Source organism: Carcharhinus amblyrhynchos, chromosome 14 (assembly GCF_965287045.1).
Source record: "Carcharhinus amblyrhynchos chromosome 14, sCarAmb.v2.hapA, whole genome shotgun sequence".
Lineage (NCBI taxonomy): Eukaryota > Metazoa > Chordata > Chondrichthyes > Carcharhiniformes > Carcharhinidae > Carcharhinus > Carcharhinus amblyrhynchos.
In genome coordinates, this window is record NC_137337.1 from 34,902,552 (window position 1) to 34,923,569 (window position 21,018).

Below are 21,018 nucleotides of genomic sequence, written 5' to 3' on the forward strand. Positions count from 1 at the left end.
TCCTTCTGAAGAAACACCTTCCAAACCCAAAACCCATATCACCTAGAAGAACAATAGCAGCAGATACATGGTAATATATCACCTGTACATTCCATACTAAGCTACAAAGCATCCTGACTTGGAACTATATTGCTGTTCCTTCAGTGTCACTGGTTTAAAATCTTAGAACCGCCTCCTGAAAAGCACTGAGTGTACCTACACCACATGGATTGCAGCAATTTAAGACAGTGACAAGGGCAATTAGGGATAGGCAACAAATGCTAGACTAGCTAGTGATGCCCACATCGTGAGCAAGAACTTAAAAAATGCATCCTGACAATGTAAATGTTGAGAACATCAAAATTAGAAGGTATTTGCAAAACAATGAATTTAAGTGATTAGTTCCATACTAGTTAACAAAGCATGAATGCACATATACCCTTTGGAATTTCATGCAATTTTAGTCCTTTTAATCCCTCACTCTTTTGGCTCTGTTCTTTACTTTCCTATTTTTCTTTCTCACAGCTTTTAATCTCTTTGCTATTCTTTCTTCCTCTTCATCTTGTTTACATCCACCTACAAATCCTACAATATGGTGCTAGAGTGTTCCCAGAATAGATCTTCAATGACATATCCCTGGCACAAGATGGTATCAGCTAGTCCACAAAACCAAAGGTTGCTCCTAAATTCTTATCAACAGTATTTAGAGTGAACTATTTTTACACTCCTCAGGGTTTTAATTTTGCTGTCAACAATGTGAAACAAATGAATCAAGCATCCCTTAAGGATCTTCTGGAGAACTTAAAACAATATGACAGGCAGCTGCTGCATCATATTTTAACAAGGAACTTAATACATATGAAGCCTATCAGCAATCTTAAATGGTTGATGTTCACAAATAACCCCATATTTCACATATTCCAGCATGGAGATGACTGCCCTTTTTATCAAGAGATCATTTTACAGAATGTGCCACGAAGGTGCTCTAGCACAACAGGAGTCAATGGGAAAACACTCCACGGGCTGGAGTCAAACCTAGCGCAAAGGAAGATGGTTATTGATTCCTGGAAGCCTATCACCTCAGCCTCAGGACACTGCTGCAGGAATTCCTTGGTGAATTGCTACAGTGCATCATATATTTGGTGTACACTGCTGCCATAGTTCATTGTTAGTAGAGGGAGTAAATGTTGAAGGTGATGGAAGGAGTGCCAATCAAATAGGTTGCTTTATCCTAAACAATGCAGAGCTTCTTGAATGCTGTTGTTAGAGTTGCCAACCGTCTTCAGTTGCTTCATCGTGACCTATTCTCCATCATCAGGTCAGAAGTGGGGATGTTTGCTGGTATTTGCATAATGTCAGCATCATTCATGGCTCCTCAGATACTGAAGCGATTCATTTTCATGTGTAGCAAGACCTGGACACTATTGAGGCATAGGCTGATAAGTGCCAAGCAATGACCATCTCCAACAAGACAGTACCTAACCATTTTGCCTTGATATTTAACACCATTTTCTTCACCAAATCCCCCAGCATCAAAATCCTAGCGCTTACCTTTAATCCAAAACTGAAATGGTCTAGCCATATAAATACTGTGGCTACCAGAGTAGGTGAGAAACTGGGAACTCACTTCAAGTCCCCAAAATCCGGAAGGCACAAGTCAGAGGTGTGATGGAATACACTCCACTCGTCTGGATGAGTGCACTTCCAACAAAAATACTCAGTATAATTCAGGACAAAGCTGCCTGCTCAATTGGTAACCCATCCATCACTGTAAATATTCACTCTCTCCTCCACCACCAGTGGATAGTACCAGCATAAAGATCCACTGCAGCAATTTGCAAAGCTTCCTTTGACAGCACCTTCCAAATCCACAAGCTAGTAGATTTGCCAACTATAAGACAATGAAAACACCATGTTCTACTCCAAGTTGCACGTTATCCTGACTTGGAATTGCATTGGTCTTCCTTCACTGTCACTGGAACAAAATCCTGAAACTCTGTTCCTTACAGAATTTTGGGTGCATCTACACCAGAAGGGCTGTAGCAATTCAAGAAGGAGGCTCATCACCACTTTTGAGGAAATTAAGGATGGGGAATAAATGCTGACCTTGCCAGTATCGCTTATATCCCAAGAACAAATAAAACACTAAGTACTTCTTTAGTGTCTGCTGTTAACATCTGCTTAACCACTTCAATTTTCCAATTCAGTAATTTAGCAGATTAACAGCACTACAGCCTACATCTCCTGCTAATTAAAATCTCAATTATCACATTTATCTTAAAAATTATTTTTTTAAACTGGGAACAAAAGTATTTATAAATAAACAGCATTCATCTTCTAGGAAGCTCCAAAATGGAAATTGCATCAGGTTTGAAATTGTATGTTGTCAGAAGATGGCAGCACTATCACTGATTGTTAGTGATCATTTTAAGCCAAGCCCAGCTTCACACTGAATATTCACATACAACATCGCTGCTGTTGTATCTCTTCCCACACCTGTGGGTGCACGACGCAGATTTTTATTTGTTCCCATAGTGAGTTTTACCTGGTACAAGTCGCTTACCTGTCGCCAAAGGCTAATAGCTTGAGGAGCACTATACCACATCAAGCATAGCTGACCAGGAGTCTCCTCTGCTCTTACCACCCGCCACTGACGTGTTGAAAGAACTCTGCAAATTGATAAGCAACCTGTTTGGCTGTGTTATGAACATACCTTCTTTGGCCATCAAGTCCTAGGGTAGGACTTGATCTCAGAGCTTTTGGCCCAGAGGCAAGGAAGCTACCTACAGCGCCACAAGACATCCTCATGAAACATTATAGCATTCCATATAAAAACTACACTACATTAATGGCATAAAAGGAAATAAAAATTATTTTCCATTTCAAGACAACCGAACAATTTAACAAGCATCTCGTGGGAAAAAAAACATTCAGTTTTCCACTTGGTAACATTGTAATTCAACATACTAAATCAAATCATTGCAGAATGTCTTACCTGCAACAGTTCGAAGTAATGCAAACAATGATAAATTGGGACTAAAAGTAGTTGTGGAAGTACATACTGAACAGCTTCTTTGAATCCTTCAGCAATAGACTAGAAAGTAAAAATGATAATTAGCAAAAAACAGTTCTGCAACTTATTTGCATTACATTGTAACATATGACAAAAGAACGATGAAACAATACAATATGAATGTTAGATCTGTGGAAATAATCATTGTTAAAATAAATTTATTTGCAGGCTTTTAAAAAGATGTAATATACCTGTAATCCAAGCAAAATTAAATATTTAAGACAATCTTTTCAATATTATGCTCTTTTACCCAGTATTGAAATGGAAAGTTTATCAGGTAATCTCACCGCAACAATAGCTCAATTCTTGCACAGAGTATAGCAACATAACAACAGCAAAGTATCTGGGTCATTGCATCAACTACAATGCTAGATTTCCACAACAGACAACAAATCAACACATTGTTTCTGCTTGTATGTCAATGGCAACATTATTTTTAAAAAAGCCAAGTAGTACTGAACTACTTTGATCTCTGATCATGACGAGCATCTAATACCAATGATAAGAACATTTACTCTTTAGAGTTTCCTTGGGTTGTGTAGTTGGCAGTCAGAAGCTCAACAGACATTGCATTTTCTTAAACAAAAGACAATAGGAGGGGCGATTTTCCTATCCCGTTGTGTTGATTTTTTAGCACGGAAGGCTGGGAATACTAGCGTCAGACAATTCGCGCTGGGTGTTCAGGTCTGAGGAAATTGGCACGGAGCTGTATTATATATTCAGACCCTGATTTTAATACAACTTTAATATTAGCCCCCCTACTCCACTCAGCCATTTCACTCCTCCAGTGGGGTTTACTATAGCTCCCCGTTAGGACGGCCCAACACCGCTGGTGAAGGAGGGGAGCAAGTGAGGCTCCCCCAAATGGTTGGGCCTTTATAGGGAATTTTCCTACTGTAAGTTTGGTCATTGCACAATTTTCATTGGTTTTACCTTTTGGGCTTGTTTCTTTCTTAGTATGTGCAAGTACTACTCTAAGTCAAGGCATGCAGATTGCTCATATTTTGGAAACACACAAAATGATATTTCCCATTCTAAACATGTGAAAACTGCACATTGCCAAAGGAGGAACTACAAGTAAATGTGGAAGAGAGCCCAAAGGAGTAGTTAGTAAGAAATTAAATGTCAGATGTTGATTGTCAGTTGTAGAACGAAGAATAGTCTTTGAGATAAAAGACCAAACTCAGATGTAAGAATACCTTGTAAATTTTAAGTGTTACTTCAGAAAAGGGATACAAAAAGCAATACCAGAAAATCTGCAGCAACATTACATGGCATACAAAGAAAATTTACCTAACATAAGAGCATAAGAAATAGGAGCAGGAGTAAGCCATCTAGCCCGCCCCACCATTCAATAAGATCATGGCTATTCTGAAGTGGATTAGTGCCACTTACTCGCCTGCTTCCCGTAACCCTTAATTCCTTTATCAATCAGAAATCTATCTACCTGTGACTTAAACATATTCAACAAGGTAGCCTCCACCATTTCAATGGGCAGAGAATTCCAGAGATTCACCCACCCTCTGAGAGAAGAAGTTCCTCCTCAACACTGTTCTAAACTGACCTCCCCCTTATTTTGAGGCTGTGCCCTCTAGTTCTGGTTTCCTTTCTAAGCGGAAAGAATCTCTCTGCCTCTACCCTATCTAGCCCCTTCATTATCTTGTAAGTCTCTATAAGATCCCCCCTTAGCCTTCTAAACTCCAACGAATACAGGCCCAATCTAGTCTCTCTCTCCTCATAAGCTAACCCCCTCATCTCTGGTATCAGCCTGGTGAACGTTCTCTATACTCCCTCCAAGGCCAGTATATCCTTTCGCAAATAAGGGGACCGAAACTGCAGACTCCAGTTGCGGCCTCACCAGTGCCTTGTACAGTTGCAGCAAGACCTCCCTGCTTTTATATTCTATCCCCCTCGTGGTAAAGGCCAACATTCCATTTGCCTTCTTGATCACCTGCTGCACCTGCAGACCAAGTTTTTGCGATTCGTGCATAATGATCCCCAGATCCCTCTGCACAGTAGTATGCTGCAACTTTTCACCATTTAAATAATATTGCATCCTACTATTATTTCTTCCAAAGTGGATAACTTCACATTTGCTAACATTATACTCCATCTGCCAGGTCCTTGCCCGCTCACTCAGCCTATCCAAATCTCTCTGCAGACTTTCCACGTCCTCCACGCAATTCGCTTTTCCACTCATCTTCGTGTCAACAGCAAACTTTGTTACCCTACACTCAGTGCCCCCCTCCAGATCGTCTATGTATATGGTAAACAGTTGAGGCCCCAGCACCAATTCCTGAAGCACGTCACTAATCACCAACTGCCAACCAGAAAAGCACCCATTTATTCCAACTCTCTGCTTCCTGTTAGATAGCTAATCCTCAATCCATGCTAACACTTTACCCCCAACTCCGTGTATCCTAACCTTCTGCAGCAACCTTTTGTGAGGCACCTTATCGAACACCTGGAAATCTCAAAACACCACATCCACCGGTTCCCCTCTGTCTACCGCACTAGTCACATCTTCATAAAAATCCAGTAAATTTGTCAAACACGACTTCCCCTTCATGAATCCATGCTGCGTCTGCTTGATAGAACCGTTCTTTTCTAGGTGCCCTGCTATTTCTTCTTTAGTGATGGATTCTGGCATTTTCCCAACTACGGACATTAAGCTAACTGGCCTGTAGTTACCCGCCTTTTGTCTGCTACCTTTTTTAAACAGTGGCGTAACAGTAGCTGTCTTCCAATCCACTGGCACTTCCCCAGAGTCCAGCGAATTTTGATAAATAACTACTAACGCTATTACTTCTGCCATTTCTTTTAGAAACCTGGGATACATTCCATCCAGTCCTGAGGACTTGTCTACCTTCAGTCCCATTAGTCTACCAAACACTACCTCTTTAGTAACAGTAATTGTATTAAGGACCTCATCTCCTACCAACCCTCTATCTTTAATATTCGGTAAGCTATTTCTGTCCTCCATCATGAAGACCGACACAAAAAACTTACTTAAAGTCTCAGCCATTTCCTCGTTTCCCACCATTAAATCCCCCCTCTCGTCCTTCAAGGGTCCAACATTCAGTCTAGCCACTCTCCTCTTCTTTATATATTTGTAAAAACTTTCACTATCATTTTTTATATTTAGAGCTAGTTTAGTTTCATACTCTATCTTTCCTTTCTTTATCGCTTTCTCAGTCATTCTTTGTTGTTCTTTAAATCTTTCCCAATCTTCTAATTCCCCACTACTTTTAGCCACTCTGTACGCATCGGTTTTTAATTTAATACTCTCCTTTATTTCCTTCGATATCCACGGCTGGTTATCCTTTTTCTTACAGTCCTTCTTCATCACTGGAATATATTTTTGCTGAGTACTGAAAAAGATTTCCTTAAAAATCCTCCACTGTTCCTCAGCTGTCCTACCAACCAGTCTGTGCCACCAGTCTACATTAGCCAATTCCGCCCTCATCTTATCATACTCCCCTCTGTTCAAGCAGAGGACACTGGTTTGGGACCCTACATCTGTATCAGATCTCACCCTCACCCTCCATCTGTATCAGAAATTCAACCATATTGTGATCACTCATCCCAAGAGGATCCCTCACAAGATCATCCCTAATTCTACCTGCCTCATTACATAAGAACATAAGAAATAGGAGCAGGAGTAGGCCATCTAGCCCTTCGAGCCTGCCCCGCCATTCAATAAGATCATGGCTGATCTGTCGCTGCTCAGTTCCACTTTCCCACCCTCTCCCCATAACCCTTAATCCCCTCTCTTATCAAAAACCCATCAACCCGCGTCTTAAAAATATTTAGCAAGGCATCCTCCACCACTTCAACGGGCAGAGAATTCCAGAGATTCACCACCCTTTGAGTGAAGAAGTTCCTCCTCAACTCCGTTCTAAACCGCCCCCCTTTTATCTTGAGGCTGTGCCCCCTAGTCCCACTGTCTTTTTTGAGCGGGAAGAGTCTCTCCACCTCTATCCTATCCATCCCATTCATTATCTTATACGTCTCAATGAGATCTCCCCTCATTCTTCTAAACTCTAACGAGTACAAGCCCAGTTTATTCAGCCTCTCCTCATAGCTCAACCTCCTCAACTCCGGTATCAGCCTAGTAAACCTCCTCCAAGGCCAAAATATCTTTGCGCAGGTGCGGCGCCCAAAACTGCACACAGTACTCCAGCTGCGGCCTCACCAATGCCCTATACAGCTGCAGCAAGACCTCCCTACTTTTATATTCAATCCCCCTCGCTATGAAGGCCAGCATCCCATTCGCCTTCCTGACCACCTGCTGCACCTGCAAGCTGGGTTTTTGCGACTCATGCACAAGGACCTCGAGGTCCCTCTGCACCGTCGCCTGCTGCAGTTTTTCGCCCCGTAAGTAATAGTCCTTCCTACCATTCTTCCTACCAAAGTGGACCACCTCACACTTGCCAACATTAAATTCCATTTGCCCATTCCTGATGGTGACTAGTGGAGTGCCCCAGGGGTCGGTGCTGGGGCCTCAGCTTTTTACCATTTATATAGATGATCTGGAGGTGGGAACCGAGTGTAGGGTGTCGAAATTTGCTGATGACACCAAGATTGGGGGAACGGCAAATTGTGCGGAGGGTGTGGAGAGTCTGCAGAAGGATCTAGATAGGCTGGGCGAATGGGCCAGGAAATACACAGTACCAGATCTAAGATAACTCGCTCCCTCGTAGGTTCTGTAACATACTGTTCAAGGAAACAATCCCGACAGCATTCTAAGAACTCTTCCTCAAGTCCACCGCGTCCGACTTGAGTCAACCAACCAATATGCAGGTTAAAATCCCCCATGATTATCACTGTTCCGTTTTTGCATGCATCAATTATTTGCTTGTTTATAGCCTGCCCCACCTCAAAGTTATTATTTGGGGGCCTATAGACCACACCCACCAGTAACTTTCTCCCCTTACTATTCCTTATCGCCACCCACAAAGATTCCACGTTTTGCTCTTTGGAGCCTATAACGGCTCTACCGCCCTGATATTATGCTTTATTAACAGAGCTATCCCACCTCCTTTTTCTTCCTGTTTCTCCTTCCGAAATACCTTCTGATACCCCTGGATATTCAGTTCCCAGTCCTGGTCCCCCTGCAACCACGTTTCTGTAATGGCCACTAGATCGTACCCATTTGTGCTGATTTGTGCCATCAACTCATTCACTTTGTTTCGAATGCTTTGTGCATTCAGGTCAAGTGTCTTTATGCCAGCCTTTATCTGGACCCGATTTGTAGAAATGCTACTTAGCTCTCCCATGCCCTCTACTCCTTTAAATTAGTGGAATGTCCTGAACATTAACCTGCACTCATACCCTCTCTTTTACTTTTGATTTTGTAATTCCCCGTACCCCTGCACCCTCCCCCTGACTAATTAATTTAAAGCCCTATCTACAGCTCTAGTTATACGATTCGCCAGGACTCTGGTCCCAGCACGATTCAGACGAAGACCATCCCATTTGAACAGGTCCCATCTGCCTCAATACTGGTGCCAATGCCCCATGAATTCAAACCCATTCCTCCCACACCAATCCTTGAGCCATGCATTCACCTCCTTAATCCTATTGACGCTGTGCCAATTTGCTCAGATAGTAATCTGCTTTTTAATTTGGTTCCTAGTTTTTCATACTCCCTCTGCAGATCCTTAGTTCCTGTTTTGCCTATGTCACTGGCACCTACATGAACCATGACAACTGGATTCTTACTCTCCCACTCCAAGTTCCTCTGCAGCCCAGATGAGACATCCTGGACCCGAGCACCAGGCAGGCAACACAACCTTCGGGATTCTCTATCCCGGTCACAAAGAACAGCGTCTATGCTCCTAACTACACTATCCCCAATCACCACTACATTTCTCTTTACTTCCCCACTTCAACCGCTCCCTGCACCAAGGTACCATGGGCAGTTTGCTCGTCCACCTTGCGGACAAGACCTCATTCTTGTCCACACTGGGAGCAAGAATCTCAAACCTGTTGTGCAGATTCAGGGACTGAGGCTCTTAGGACTCCACCTCCTGTATCTGACTCCCACATCAAACCATCATTCAGATATAGGGGTGAATTTTATATGGATGCGGTGTACCCATCATGCCTTAAAAATCAGAGGTGAGCCTGATTCTAATCCCCCTTAAAATCAGAGGTGAGCCTGATCTTCCACCAACTCCCCCCCAACCCCACACTACCTTCCTCCACCATCTGCAAGACAGTCCCGCCTGCAAGATATGCCAGCCAATAAGTAGCTGCCAACTCTCATCTCCCAGCAGCACAGGAGTGGTGGCCACTGGTGGAACTGCAGGCAATCACAATACCAAGGAACCATTAACACAAATTCAAAGGTCAGTGGGGTGTTTCACCAGGGCAATGCTGTCAAGCTCTGCCAAGTAGTGTGGAGTACAGGTTTTGGGGAACAGGGAAGAGTCTCCATTTGTCAAAGGGTTCCCAAACCAGAAGGTGATCACCCCATCCCAGACCCTGCAATCAGCCCACAAAAAGTATACCTACTTTCACTTACCATTAATTTGTTACTCAACTGGCCTAAGGATAGGCAAACTATCCAATGTCTCCCTGCTTCTGGTAAAATACCACCCATTGAAGATTATCCAAATTTACAATAATTATGACTGGCAATGGAAGAACCCTGTTTTTGTATCAAACTTTCTCATTCAGTTATGAATGAGCAAAACTTGCTGCTGTGAGGACAGCTAAACCACCTGAAGATACCTCAGCATATTTCAAATTCCAATTTTTTGGCCAGGTCTAACTGATTAACAATTTGAAATACTTTGTGATTAAATAAGCCAGGATAAGCAAGGGCAGCACAGTGGCACAGTGGTTAGCACTGCTGCCTCAGCGCCAGGGACCTGAGTTCAATTTCCAGCTTGGGTCACTGTCTGTGCAGAGTCTGCACGTTCTTCCCGCGTCTGTGTGGGTTTTCTCCAGGTGCTCTGGTATCCGCCCATAGTCCAAAGATGTGCAGGTTAGGTGGATTGGCAATACTAAATTGCCCCTTAATGTCAGGGGGACTAGCTAGGGTAAATACATGGGGTTATGGGGATAGGGCCTGAGTGGGATTGCGGTCACTGCAGACTTGATGGGCTGAATGGCCTCCTTCTGCACTGTAGGATTCTATGATCTACAAACAAAATAGTATACCACATATCACATTAATGTACAATTCACACATCCTGCGTTTACAAACTGCATTCCTTTACTTATCTTTGTAAAGTGTGTATTAACATTTAAAAGGCAGAAACAATTCAGAAGAGGCCTCATTCTGATGGAAAAAGCAAGTGAAGACAAAAGGGTATTATTAAAATGGCATAGGAAAATTATGAGGACCAAAACATTTCAATTGCTGAATTAGCACACATTAATATTTTCACTACAATTAATGTGGACATTGACTTCTGCAGTAATGAAACATGGAGATTTCATTAGACCAGTATATGTGTGGGTCTTTTTCAATGATTTTACAAAAATGTTAATTTTTCCCTAGAATCTCTAATTACTTTAGAAATTAGCTGTTCCTTTCTATTTCAGTATTATGCCTTTCAACTGGGAATTCCATTCATCTGTCAGTTTCATAGCAGAACAAAACAGCTTACCTGAAAGTAAAAGGCTACTGGTGACCTTGACATCAAATCGTTGAAATGCTCATGAAACTGTACTGAAAGAATGTCTTGTGCACATACTTCATATGGGTCAAATACTTGTTCCTGTGCACAAAAAAAAGTTCAACTTTGTTTCATTTTTACTACATATTGATTTTGCTTAATTGTAAGCACAGTACAATAAATATACAGTTTGTTGCAAATATTTTGCTGTTAAGGTTTGTATTTTAAAAAATGACAAACTCAATTTCAAAAGTTACAATGAACGCATTTACTTTGAAATTCTCATTTCCTCAAATAGCAAATTAGTTGTGCCATGGAGAGGTGTAAAACATGGATTGAGAATTTCCCCAGAGAGAAAGAGAACAAAAAAAATACAGGAAGAAGATTTCCACTTGTCATTTATGGCAAAATTGTAAGTGTTCTTCACATTCATGTTTATGATTTTGCTATTCTACTCCAAGGCAAATAACAGAGACTCTGTTTTGGGCTTTTGATTCAAGGCCTGAGACAGATTTGCCTGCTTACATTCTTCAATGGGCCATGATGTATGTCAGCCTTTAGGTGAATGAAGGAAAGGACAAAACAAATAGTAACAGAAATGCACAGGTCTGCAGTTCAATGAGTCAATTTCAAGACAGAAAAAAATGATAATTTTTCTCAATAAATTTGAAAAAATAAGATCATTACCCTCTTGAACTGGCCAAGATTTTCCAGCTACAGAGTTCCTGGATATTAACTGTTGGTTGTGTTAAGTAGTTAAATTTAAACTGTTTAAATGCCATCCTCATTCTAAACTTCCCTGTGTACACCTGGTACCAAGATTTGTAATTATATTATAAATTTTCTCAAAAGTTCTAAATTGTTTAGGATTTTAAACTAACATTTTCCCTAGCTCTTCTAGTCCCAGTTTCCTTACTCTCTTTTCCCAAGTACTAACTAATTTGTCCTCTCCTGTACTATGTTATTGGACAGAATGTTTGTACTTTAATTGACAGATACTATACAGTACTTCAGGTAGAGCTCAGTGCCCCTTCCGGGCAATGCAAAGGATGATTTACATTTTCATTTTGCTAGAACGATGCACATTAGGGTGTGACATGACAAAAATGTTTAATGTTATGAAAGAACAGGACAGGATAGTTAGAAGCATACCATTTCCAGACCAAGCGTCAAGAACAAAAGGTACATAAGTACAAGATTTAATGAAAAAGATGTAGAACAAAGGGCAGGAATAACTTCTTCACGCAGAAGGTTATGAAGTTTATTTCTAGAATCAGTGGTTGAGATACAAGCTTGTGTCAATATTCAATAGATAATCTGGATAGGGATCACAGGGACACAGGAACAGGATAGATAAATAGGATACTTTTTCCTCATAACCTAGACCCTGTCAAACTAGTAAATCTGTAATTCTTTAGCACCAGAATTTTAACATCCCTAATACAGTGAGGAACCCAGGAGTGCACACAGTATTAAGATGCATCATGTTTCTAATAGAAATAGCTGCTTTTTAATACTGTTGATACGCAAATTTGACTCCTGTCAGCCATAGGCTATGTAAAAAAAAAGTTTAAATGGCTCATGTACACTGTGGTCTACAAAAGCATTGATGACGATGTTGTGGTCTGCATAAAGGAAAAGGTTGCAAACCACTGCTCTAGTGAACACAAATCTAACCTGGCCAACTTTTCCTCATAAGGCAACCCACCCATTCTTGGCATCTGTTTGGTAAACCTCTGAACTGCTGCAAATACATTTAAATGTTTTCTTAAATAAGGAAACTGATACAGTACAAATAACAATTATCATTTCACAGAGGAAGTTAGTTTGCAGTAAAGCTGAGAGAAACCAAAGGCAGAATTTTGTTAATCAAGTTGGAGTCCTGACAATGGGTGGAAATACATTTCAGTAACATGCTGAGCCAACCAGTGGTACCTTTCCCTTGATTTAGCATAAGCAGTTTACAAATAAGCTGTCGCTGGATAACCCCTTTGAGCCAAGTGTTGGTTGTTTTCTCTGCCCCACAGTTCTCTCTTTGAATAAGAAAACACCCTCGCCCCACCTCCAAGGGCTGCCACTTGGGAACATGCATGTGCAATCCATCATGGAATCATGGCCTCCTTCTGCACTGTAGGGATTCTATTCAGCCCATCAAGCCTGCATCAACCAGAATCCCACCCAGGTCCTATTTCTGTAACCCTATTTACCCTGCTAGTCTCCCTGACACTAACGGGCAATTTAGCATGGCCAATCGACCTAACCTGCACATCTTTGGATTATGGGAGGAAACCGGAGCACCAGGAGGAAACCCATGCAGATATGGGGAGAACGTGCAAAGTCCATACAGACACTAACACTAGCCGGGAATTGAACCCAGGCCCCTGGAGCTGTAAGACAGCAGTGCTAACCACTGTGCCACCATCTTAAGGAACAATGAAGAATGTAATTTTTAATCTTAGTAATATTACATTCATCCAAAGTAAATCAAAACAATAGAATTCCAGTCCATGAAGAAAGTGATATTAAAAATGTATTGGATATAGGAAAATAATTAAAAATATAATCATCCAAAATCCAGAATGAACGACATGTAGTGTACGTACAATTTTGTTTAGGGGCAAATGTACAACAATATCTGAGCAGAGAAATCAAGTGCTGATGTATAAGCTAAATAATTAAAATGTGTTCAAAGTACATCAGAGAAAAAGCTTTATTTTCCTGTTGGATAATAGAAACAAAATAGTCAAACATTACTGTGTGCCGAAGCACAAAATCATTATTGTACTGCACCTCTGCCAGATCTTCAAAGCAGCTGCCAACAAATGGATGAGGACTGCTTTCATCTGTCATCTCAACAGTATCCTCCATCAATCCAAGTATCTTCACTGTCAGCTCATGGATATCTAAGATGTTACTGAAGATTATTTCAATGTCCTATCAGGAAAGAGAGATGCATAGACTTAACATTACTTTCAAGTCACTTGTGACTAATGAACAGCAATAAACTACACAGTTTCCCTTCCCAGATCTCTAGCCAGCCGTTCTCAAAAAGCAATCACCAAGAAGAATAGTGGTTGAGAAGTAATATTCATTTGGCATTTCTTTCTCCCACTGAAAAGAATATATTGCCACACAGCAGCTGCCTCCTATGCACAGGTCTTAAATTTCACATGTGAAAAATCAACGGGAGCAATCTCTGTGTTCTCAGTGAAAATCCAAAGAACTTTGACAAATACAAAAAGGGCAAAAGAATAACGAGGGAGGGAACAGGGCCTCTTAAGGATCAACAAGGTCATCTATGTGCGGATCTACACAAGATGGGTGAAATCCTAAATGAATATTTCTCATCAGTATTTACTGTTGAGAAAAACATGGATGTTAGGGAACTTGGGGAAATTAATAGTGATGTCTTGAGGAGTGTACATATTACAGAGGTGGTGGTGCTGGAAGTCTTGAAGTGCATCAAGGCAGATAAATCCCTGGGACCTGATTAAGCGTATCCTAGGACATCGTGGGAGGCTAGGGAGGAAATTGCGGGTTCCCTAGCTAAGATATTTGAATCATCTATAGTCAGGGGCGAGGTGCCTGAAGATTGGAGAGTGTCAAATGTTTATTTTGTTTAAAAAGGGCTGCAGGGAAAAGCCTGGGAACTACAGGCCAGTGAGCCCCACATCTGTGGTGGGTAACTTGTTGGAAGGTATTTTGAGAGACAGGATCTACAGGCATTTAGAGATCCAAGTACAGATTAGGGACAGTCAGCATGGCTTTGAGAGTGGAAAATCATGTCTCACAAATTTAACCAAGGTAGATGAGGGTGGTACCATTGATGTTGTCTACATGGACTTTAGCAAGGCCTTTGACAAGGTACCACAAGGTAGGTTGTTGCATAAGGTTAAATCTCACAGGATCCAGGGTGAGGTATCTAAATGAATACAAAATTGGCTTCTTGACATAAGCCAGAGGGTGGTTGTAGAGTTGTTTTTCAAATTGGAGGCCTGTGATCAGCAGTGTGCTTCAGTGTTCAGTGTTGGTTCCACTGTTATTTGTCATTTATATTAATGATTTGGATGAGAATATAGGATGCATAGTTAGTAAGTTTGCAAACGACACTAAGATTGGTGGCATAGTGAATAGTGAAGAAAGTTATCTCCAATTGCAACAAGATCTTGATCAATTTGGCCAGTGGGCTGACAAATGGCAGATGGAGTTTTACTTAGACAAATGCAAGGGGATGCATTTTGATATACTGAACCAGGGCAGAATGTACTCAGTTAATGGTAGGGAGTTGGGGAGAGTTACAGAACGAGATCTAGGAGTACATGTTCATAGCTCCTTGAAAGTGGAGTCACAGGTGGACACAGAGGTGAAGAAGGCATACGGCATGCTTGGTTTCATTGGTCAGAACATTGAGTATAGGAGTTGGAATGTCTTGTTGAAGTTGTACAAGACATTGGTAAGGCCACACTTGGAATACAGTTCTGGTCACCCTATTATAGAAAGGATATTACTAAACTAGAAAGAGTGCAGAAAAGATTTACTAGGATGCTATGAGGACTTGATGGATTGAGTTATAAGGAGAAAATGGATTCACTGGGACTTCTTTCTCTGGAGCGTAGAGGCTGAGGGGTGATCTTATAGAGACCTAAAAAATAATGAGGGGCACAGATCAGCTAGACAGTCAATATCTTTTCCCAAAGGTAGGGGAGTCTAAAACTAGAGGGCATAAGTTTAAAGTCAGAGAGGAGATACACAAAGGGGTCCAGAGGGGCATTTTTTTCCCCCACACAGAGGGTGGTGAGTATCAGGAACAAGCTGCCAGAGGTAGTAGTACAGGCGGGTACAATTCTGTCTTTTAAAAAACATTTAGATAGTTGTATGGGTATGATGGGTATAGAGGGATATTGGCCAAATGCGGGCAATTGGGATTAGCTTGGGGTTTTAAAAAAAAGGCAGCAAGGACAAGTTGGGTTGAAGGGCCTGTTTCCGTGCTGTAAATCTCTACGACCCTATGACTCTATTCTATATGCACTTGTACACAGAACACTGGAAGATTGGCACATGCACAATGGCATCCTTTAGCTGTCAGCAGCAGCTTCTCAGCAAGAATAGACTCTGTCTACTCCCTCTACTGACATGGATCACACATTGTCTCCTTTATTGCACTAAATGGCATAATACTGAGAGCTCACCAAAAAAATGTCTGCAATTCTCTCCCATTTTCAATCTCTTTTAACACTTCGAATTTTTTTGGTAGGATCACCCCCCGAAGTGCTAATTTTGGCATCCATAAACAGATGAACTGGGAATATATCAGAGGTTAAAATTTCCAAAATCTCAAACTTGCCCCCAACCACCCACTTCCAGATTCAACGGAGGTGGGACTAAAGCGGGCAGCAAATCCACTCCTAGAAGTGGTTTAAAATATCTTTGAATAATATAATGAGACGGGCTTCCTCCAATTTAACTTATTTCCCAAGTTTAACTGTGGCCTGAGTTTCCCTGGCCATGCTTTCCAACTGAGGAATGGCAAGGACAGTATCAGGGAGAAATCATGCCTTTGCAGCACTGTCAAAAGGCCCGAAGAAAGTACTTTACCGCGGATTCCCTCACTCCTCAAAAACTCCTGGGATCAAGTCCACCTCCCTCTCCTGCATGGATTGTGGATCAGGCCTACCTGATCCTGCAACCTGCTGTGGAGTTCTCCCCACCCAACTGGAACCAAATCTCGTCAGTCAGCCTGACTTTCAACAAGGAACCTTTCAAATACAATATCCACCACACATGCAGGAAAACAATGTTGAAGACAATGGCTTCAATTTTCCCAATAATTAATTGGAGATCATTTCTGCTCAAAAAGCAGGAAGGGGCAGCCAGAATTTCCCATCCAAAATTCTCAGCCTTCTTTACAAATCCCTCCATGACTTTTCCCCTTATTTTCTCTGTAAACTCCTCCAGCCCCACAACACTCCAAGATATCGGAATTCTTATGATTCTGGCCTCTTGGCTATCCCCTTAACAAGCTCCGTTCCCTAGCCACCCACTCCATCCCAGCTCTTGGCAACTGCCTGAGGTTGAGAAAGTCTGTTTCTAACCTTGCCTTCATATTTGAACCCGAGATAAGCTTCTAATCACATATTCATGCCATCACCAAGTTCACCTACTTCTATCTCTGTCACAGTGTCCAGTTCCATCCCTGCCTCAGTTTATTTGCTGCTGAAATCCTCATCCATGCCTTTTGTTACCTCTAAACTTGACTATTCTAATGTAACTTGCTGGATTTCACATTCTACCCTCTCTACACTTCAGACCATTCAAAATTTTGCTGCCTGTACACTTACAACATCCTGTTCACCCATCACCCTGTATTCACCGACCTACATTTTCTCCTAGTTGGGCAATTACTCCATTTTAAAATCTTCAATGTTTTTCAAATCATGGGCTTTCCCCATTTCCCCATAATTACCTCTCATAATCTTCAGATATTGGTGATTCTCTAATTCCAGCCTCCTGCACATACCAGATTTCAAACAGTCCAATGGTGGCCATATCTTCAGCAGCCAAAATCCTAATCTCTGAAATTCTCCCCCTCAACTACTCTGCCACTTTATTTCTCTTTCCTCCTTAAAAACTTGCTTGTTTAGCTCTGTCTTAATGTCTTTTATGGCTCAGTATCAAAGTTGGCTTTATACATTCCTGTGGAGCAGCTTGGGACATTTTATCGCATTAAAGCACTCTATAAACATATATTGTTGTTTATATTGTGATCAACCCTGTTAATATCCAGGCTAAAGTCACTGAAGCACATTTTACAACACAGCACCTTGTAGCCATTGTTGATTGTTATAAAAAAACCATCAGGAAAGGAAGCTGGGCATCCCTACCTGATCAGGCCTGTGACTCCAGAACCACAGTAATGTACTTGACTCTTAAATCCCCTCTGAAATGGCCCACAAAGTCAAAAAGAATGAATCCAGACAGATCACTCAGCATCGACCTAGACATCAGAAACATTGTAGCACAACCAGCCATGTCAACTCTGCAAAGTTCTGCTTACTAACATCTGGAAGCTTGTGCTAAAATTGGCAGAACTGACCCACAAATGAGTCAAGCAACAGCCTGATATTGTATCTTCAGTATGATTCTGTGAGTATGATTATACTCCCAACATCAACATCGTTCTCACTGACCAACGAAGCCCACCAGAGGTGGTGACAGTAGTAGGGAGTTGGGAGGAAGTTGCCTAGGGAGTTCTTAACTCCGAAACCCATGAAGTCCAATGGCATCAGGTTTAAAAAACGGGCATGGAAACTTGCTGATTACCAGCAACAGCGTACACCCCTCCTCAGCTGATGAATCCATACTCCTCTATGTTGAGCACTGCTTGGATGAAGTACTGAAAGTGGCAAGGGCACATAATGTACTCTGGATGGGGGACTTCAGTGTCCATCACCAAGATTGGCTCAGTAGCATGACTACTGACTGAGCTGGTCAAGTTTTAAAGGACATAGCTGCTAGGTGGTCTGCGGCAGGTGGAGGGGGAAAAACGTGCTTGACCACATCCTTGCCAATTTACCTGTTACAGATGCATCTGTCCATTATTGGTAAGAATGACCACCACATATTCCAGGAGGAAACAAAGGCCCATCTTGACACTGACTATACTTTTGATCATGTCGTGTAGCACTACTACTGTGCTAAATGGGATAGATTTAGAATAGAGCAAGCAATGCAAGACTGGGCATCCATGAGGCGTTGAGGGCCATTAGCAGCAAAATTATATTCAACTATAATTTCCCAGTCTACCATTACCCCAAACTGGGACATCAACCCTGGTTCAAAGAAAAAGGCAGGAGAGGAAACCAAGAGCAGCACCAAGCATACCTAAAACTGAGATGTCAACCTGGTGAAGCTACTTGCATGCTGAACATTGGAAGTAGCATGTAACAGACAGAGCAAAGCAATCCCACAACAAACAGATCAGATCTAAGCTCCGCAATCCTGCCATATTGAGTCATGAATGGTGATGGACAATTAAACAAAAATCTACTGGAGGAGAAGACTGCATAAATAGTCCCATCCTCAGTGATGGGAAGCCCAGCACATCAGTACAAAAGGCTGAGGCACTTGCAACCATCAACCAGAAGTGCTGAGTGGATGATCCATCTCAGCCTTCAACTGAGGTCCCCAACACCACAGATGCCAGTCTTCAGCCAATTCTATTCACTCCATGTGATGTCAAGAAACAGCCAAAGGCTGTAGGTTATGGAGGAATCTGATGGATGTGCTCAAAATTAAGAGGTTTTGATCATATAAAATCAAGAAAAGCAATTTCCAGTATCTGAGTTAGTGACCAAAGGATAAAATAAAAAAAATGAGGTTAGAACTTTTTTTTTAAAAACTACAGTGGGTTGTTAGCATATGATAACAATTTGGAAAAGTGGTGCAGACAAAATGCTTGATAGATTTTAGGAAGGAAATGAACAAATATATTTGCAGGCTGGGATTCACCTATCTCATTCATCCCATCATTGCTGCCAGCGAGAATGGAAAATTTGGCATTTAGCCAAAACTCCATTCACTGCAATGGGACTGGAGAATCCCAGCAGTGGGCAAGGTCTGAGAATCCCAGCAATTAAGTATTTTTCCTTTCAGGGTATGAGATTCCTTTAAGGGTATGTGAGCTGGTGTTGGCATAATCAGTTGAATGACTTCCATCTGCCTTTCCTAAAATTCCACGTTTCCACATTAATCTAAAACAGTGATTTCCAAATAGTCGATCATGATTGACAGGTCAATTCTGGAGTCTCAAAATCAACTGCCATACCATTACTGAAAATCTGCGGGACTCAGGCTTCTCGTGTTGATGAGTGACTCAACTCAATGACTGCTGAACTATGTCAAAAATGCATAGAACTCAGGCATCTCGTGATAAACTGATCAGCTCATTGCCAAAACACATGCACCAAAACGTGGACAAAGCTGGGTGAAGGCAAAATGATGAGTGAGGAGCTAGGGACCTCCAAGAGGGCAAAAACCTACCATTTCCACCAGGAATGGGAAAGTGAATTTCTTTTATGAATGTCAAAGGCAAAATCGTTTGTAACAGAATGTAACCTTCAATAAAAGATGTAATTTGGAATGGCATCATAAGGCAAAGTGTGCAAAATTTCAAGAAAATTTCTCTTTAAACAATGTCATTCAGACAAAAAGGTTGGGGAGTTAAAGGGAATGTTGCAAGCTCAAAAGTCACTCTTTTCAAAACCTGTAGCTAAAGGCAAGGCTAGCAAAAAGGTGTTTTTTTGCATTAACCATCTTCTGGCAAAACTGTTCACTGATGGCAAAGTTATCATGGAGGCTATGTTGGTTGCTGCCAACACCTTCTTCAAAGACTTTAAAAACAAAGATGAAATTATGACACCCATCAAAAGCACGCCACTTGGTGCTTTAATAATAGCCACAAGGGTGGAATTGTTGTCCAAGGATGTCTCAGCAAATACACCAAGACCTATCAGGCTGTGAATGTTGCTCACTGCAGTTTGATGAGGCAGTAAACATGATGGATGCGGCCCAGCTGATTGCATCCTTGAACGCCTGTGAATGAAACCAACAACAAAGAGGACTTCCTCACTCTTCTGCAACTCAAAGAAAGGACAAAGGGCAAGGATGTCTACTACAAAGAAAGTGGTTTCAATCACATCTAATGGTGCTCCGTCAAAGCTGGGTGTCAGTGCAGGTTTTGTTGCACTTTGAGAAATGATCCTGAACTCCCCTCCTTTGTAAATTACCACTGTGTTATCCACCAACAAACACTCGCGAGCAAGGTTATTGACTTTTCTCAAGACATTTCTCAACTCAATTCACATTAAGATTGAATTGTTCAAAACGTTACTCGATGCCATCTACGGTAAGCTAATCCTTCATGCAGATGTGAGGTGGTTAAGTCGACAAAAAATGCTCCAGGCATTTTTAGACCTGCTTCCTGAAATTATTATCTTTCTTAAATCAAGAGATGAAGTGTACAGCGAGCTGTCAGATAATGCATGGTTGCTAGACTTGCTATTTCTTACAGATATAAGTACAAAATTGAATGAACTGAACCGTGAACTGCAGAGGAAGGACATAGACTTGCCACAGAATCAATACAGTGAATGTGTTCAAGCTGAAACTGGGCCTGTGGTCCTCCCAGTTAAAGAACAATATTACCGAGCATTTCCCAAATCTGGAGAAAATCAAACAAGAGGTCAAACAAAAAGGGTTTCATCCAAATAAGTTCTATAACCACCTGAACAAATTGGAAAAGGAATTCACCAGACAATTTCAGGAGCTGATTTCAAT

At 41.6% G+C, this 21,018-nt stretch overlaps 1 protein-coding gene across 2 annotated transcripts in view; it reads right to left on the reverse strand.

The window, feature by feature from the left end:
- The window catches only part of sos2 (son of sevenless homolog 2 (Drosophila)), a 112,430-nt gene that overhangs the window by 41,582 nt on the left and 49,830 nt on the right, over nt 1-21,018 (reverse strand). For both annotated transcript variants that reach the window (XM_080202637.1, XM_080202638.1), the window contains exons 6-8: nt 13,474-13,617; nt 10,675-10,785; nt 2,975-3,073 (exon numbers count right to left, since the gene is read on the reverse strand). In XM_080202637.1, coding sequence (XP_080058763.1) covers nt 2,975-3,073; nt 10,675-10,785; nt 13,474-13,617 — 354 coding nt within the window. The remainder of the gene's footprint in view (nt 1-2,974; nt 3,074-10,674; nt 10,786-13,473; nt 13,618-21,018) is intronic.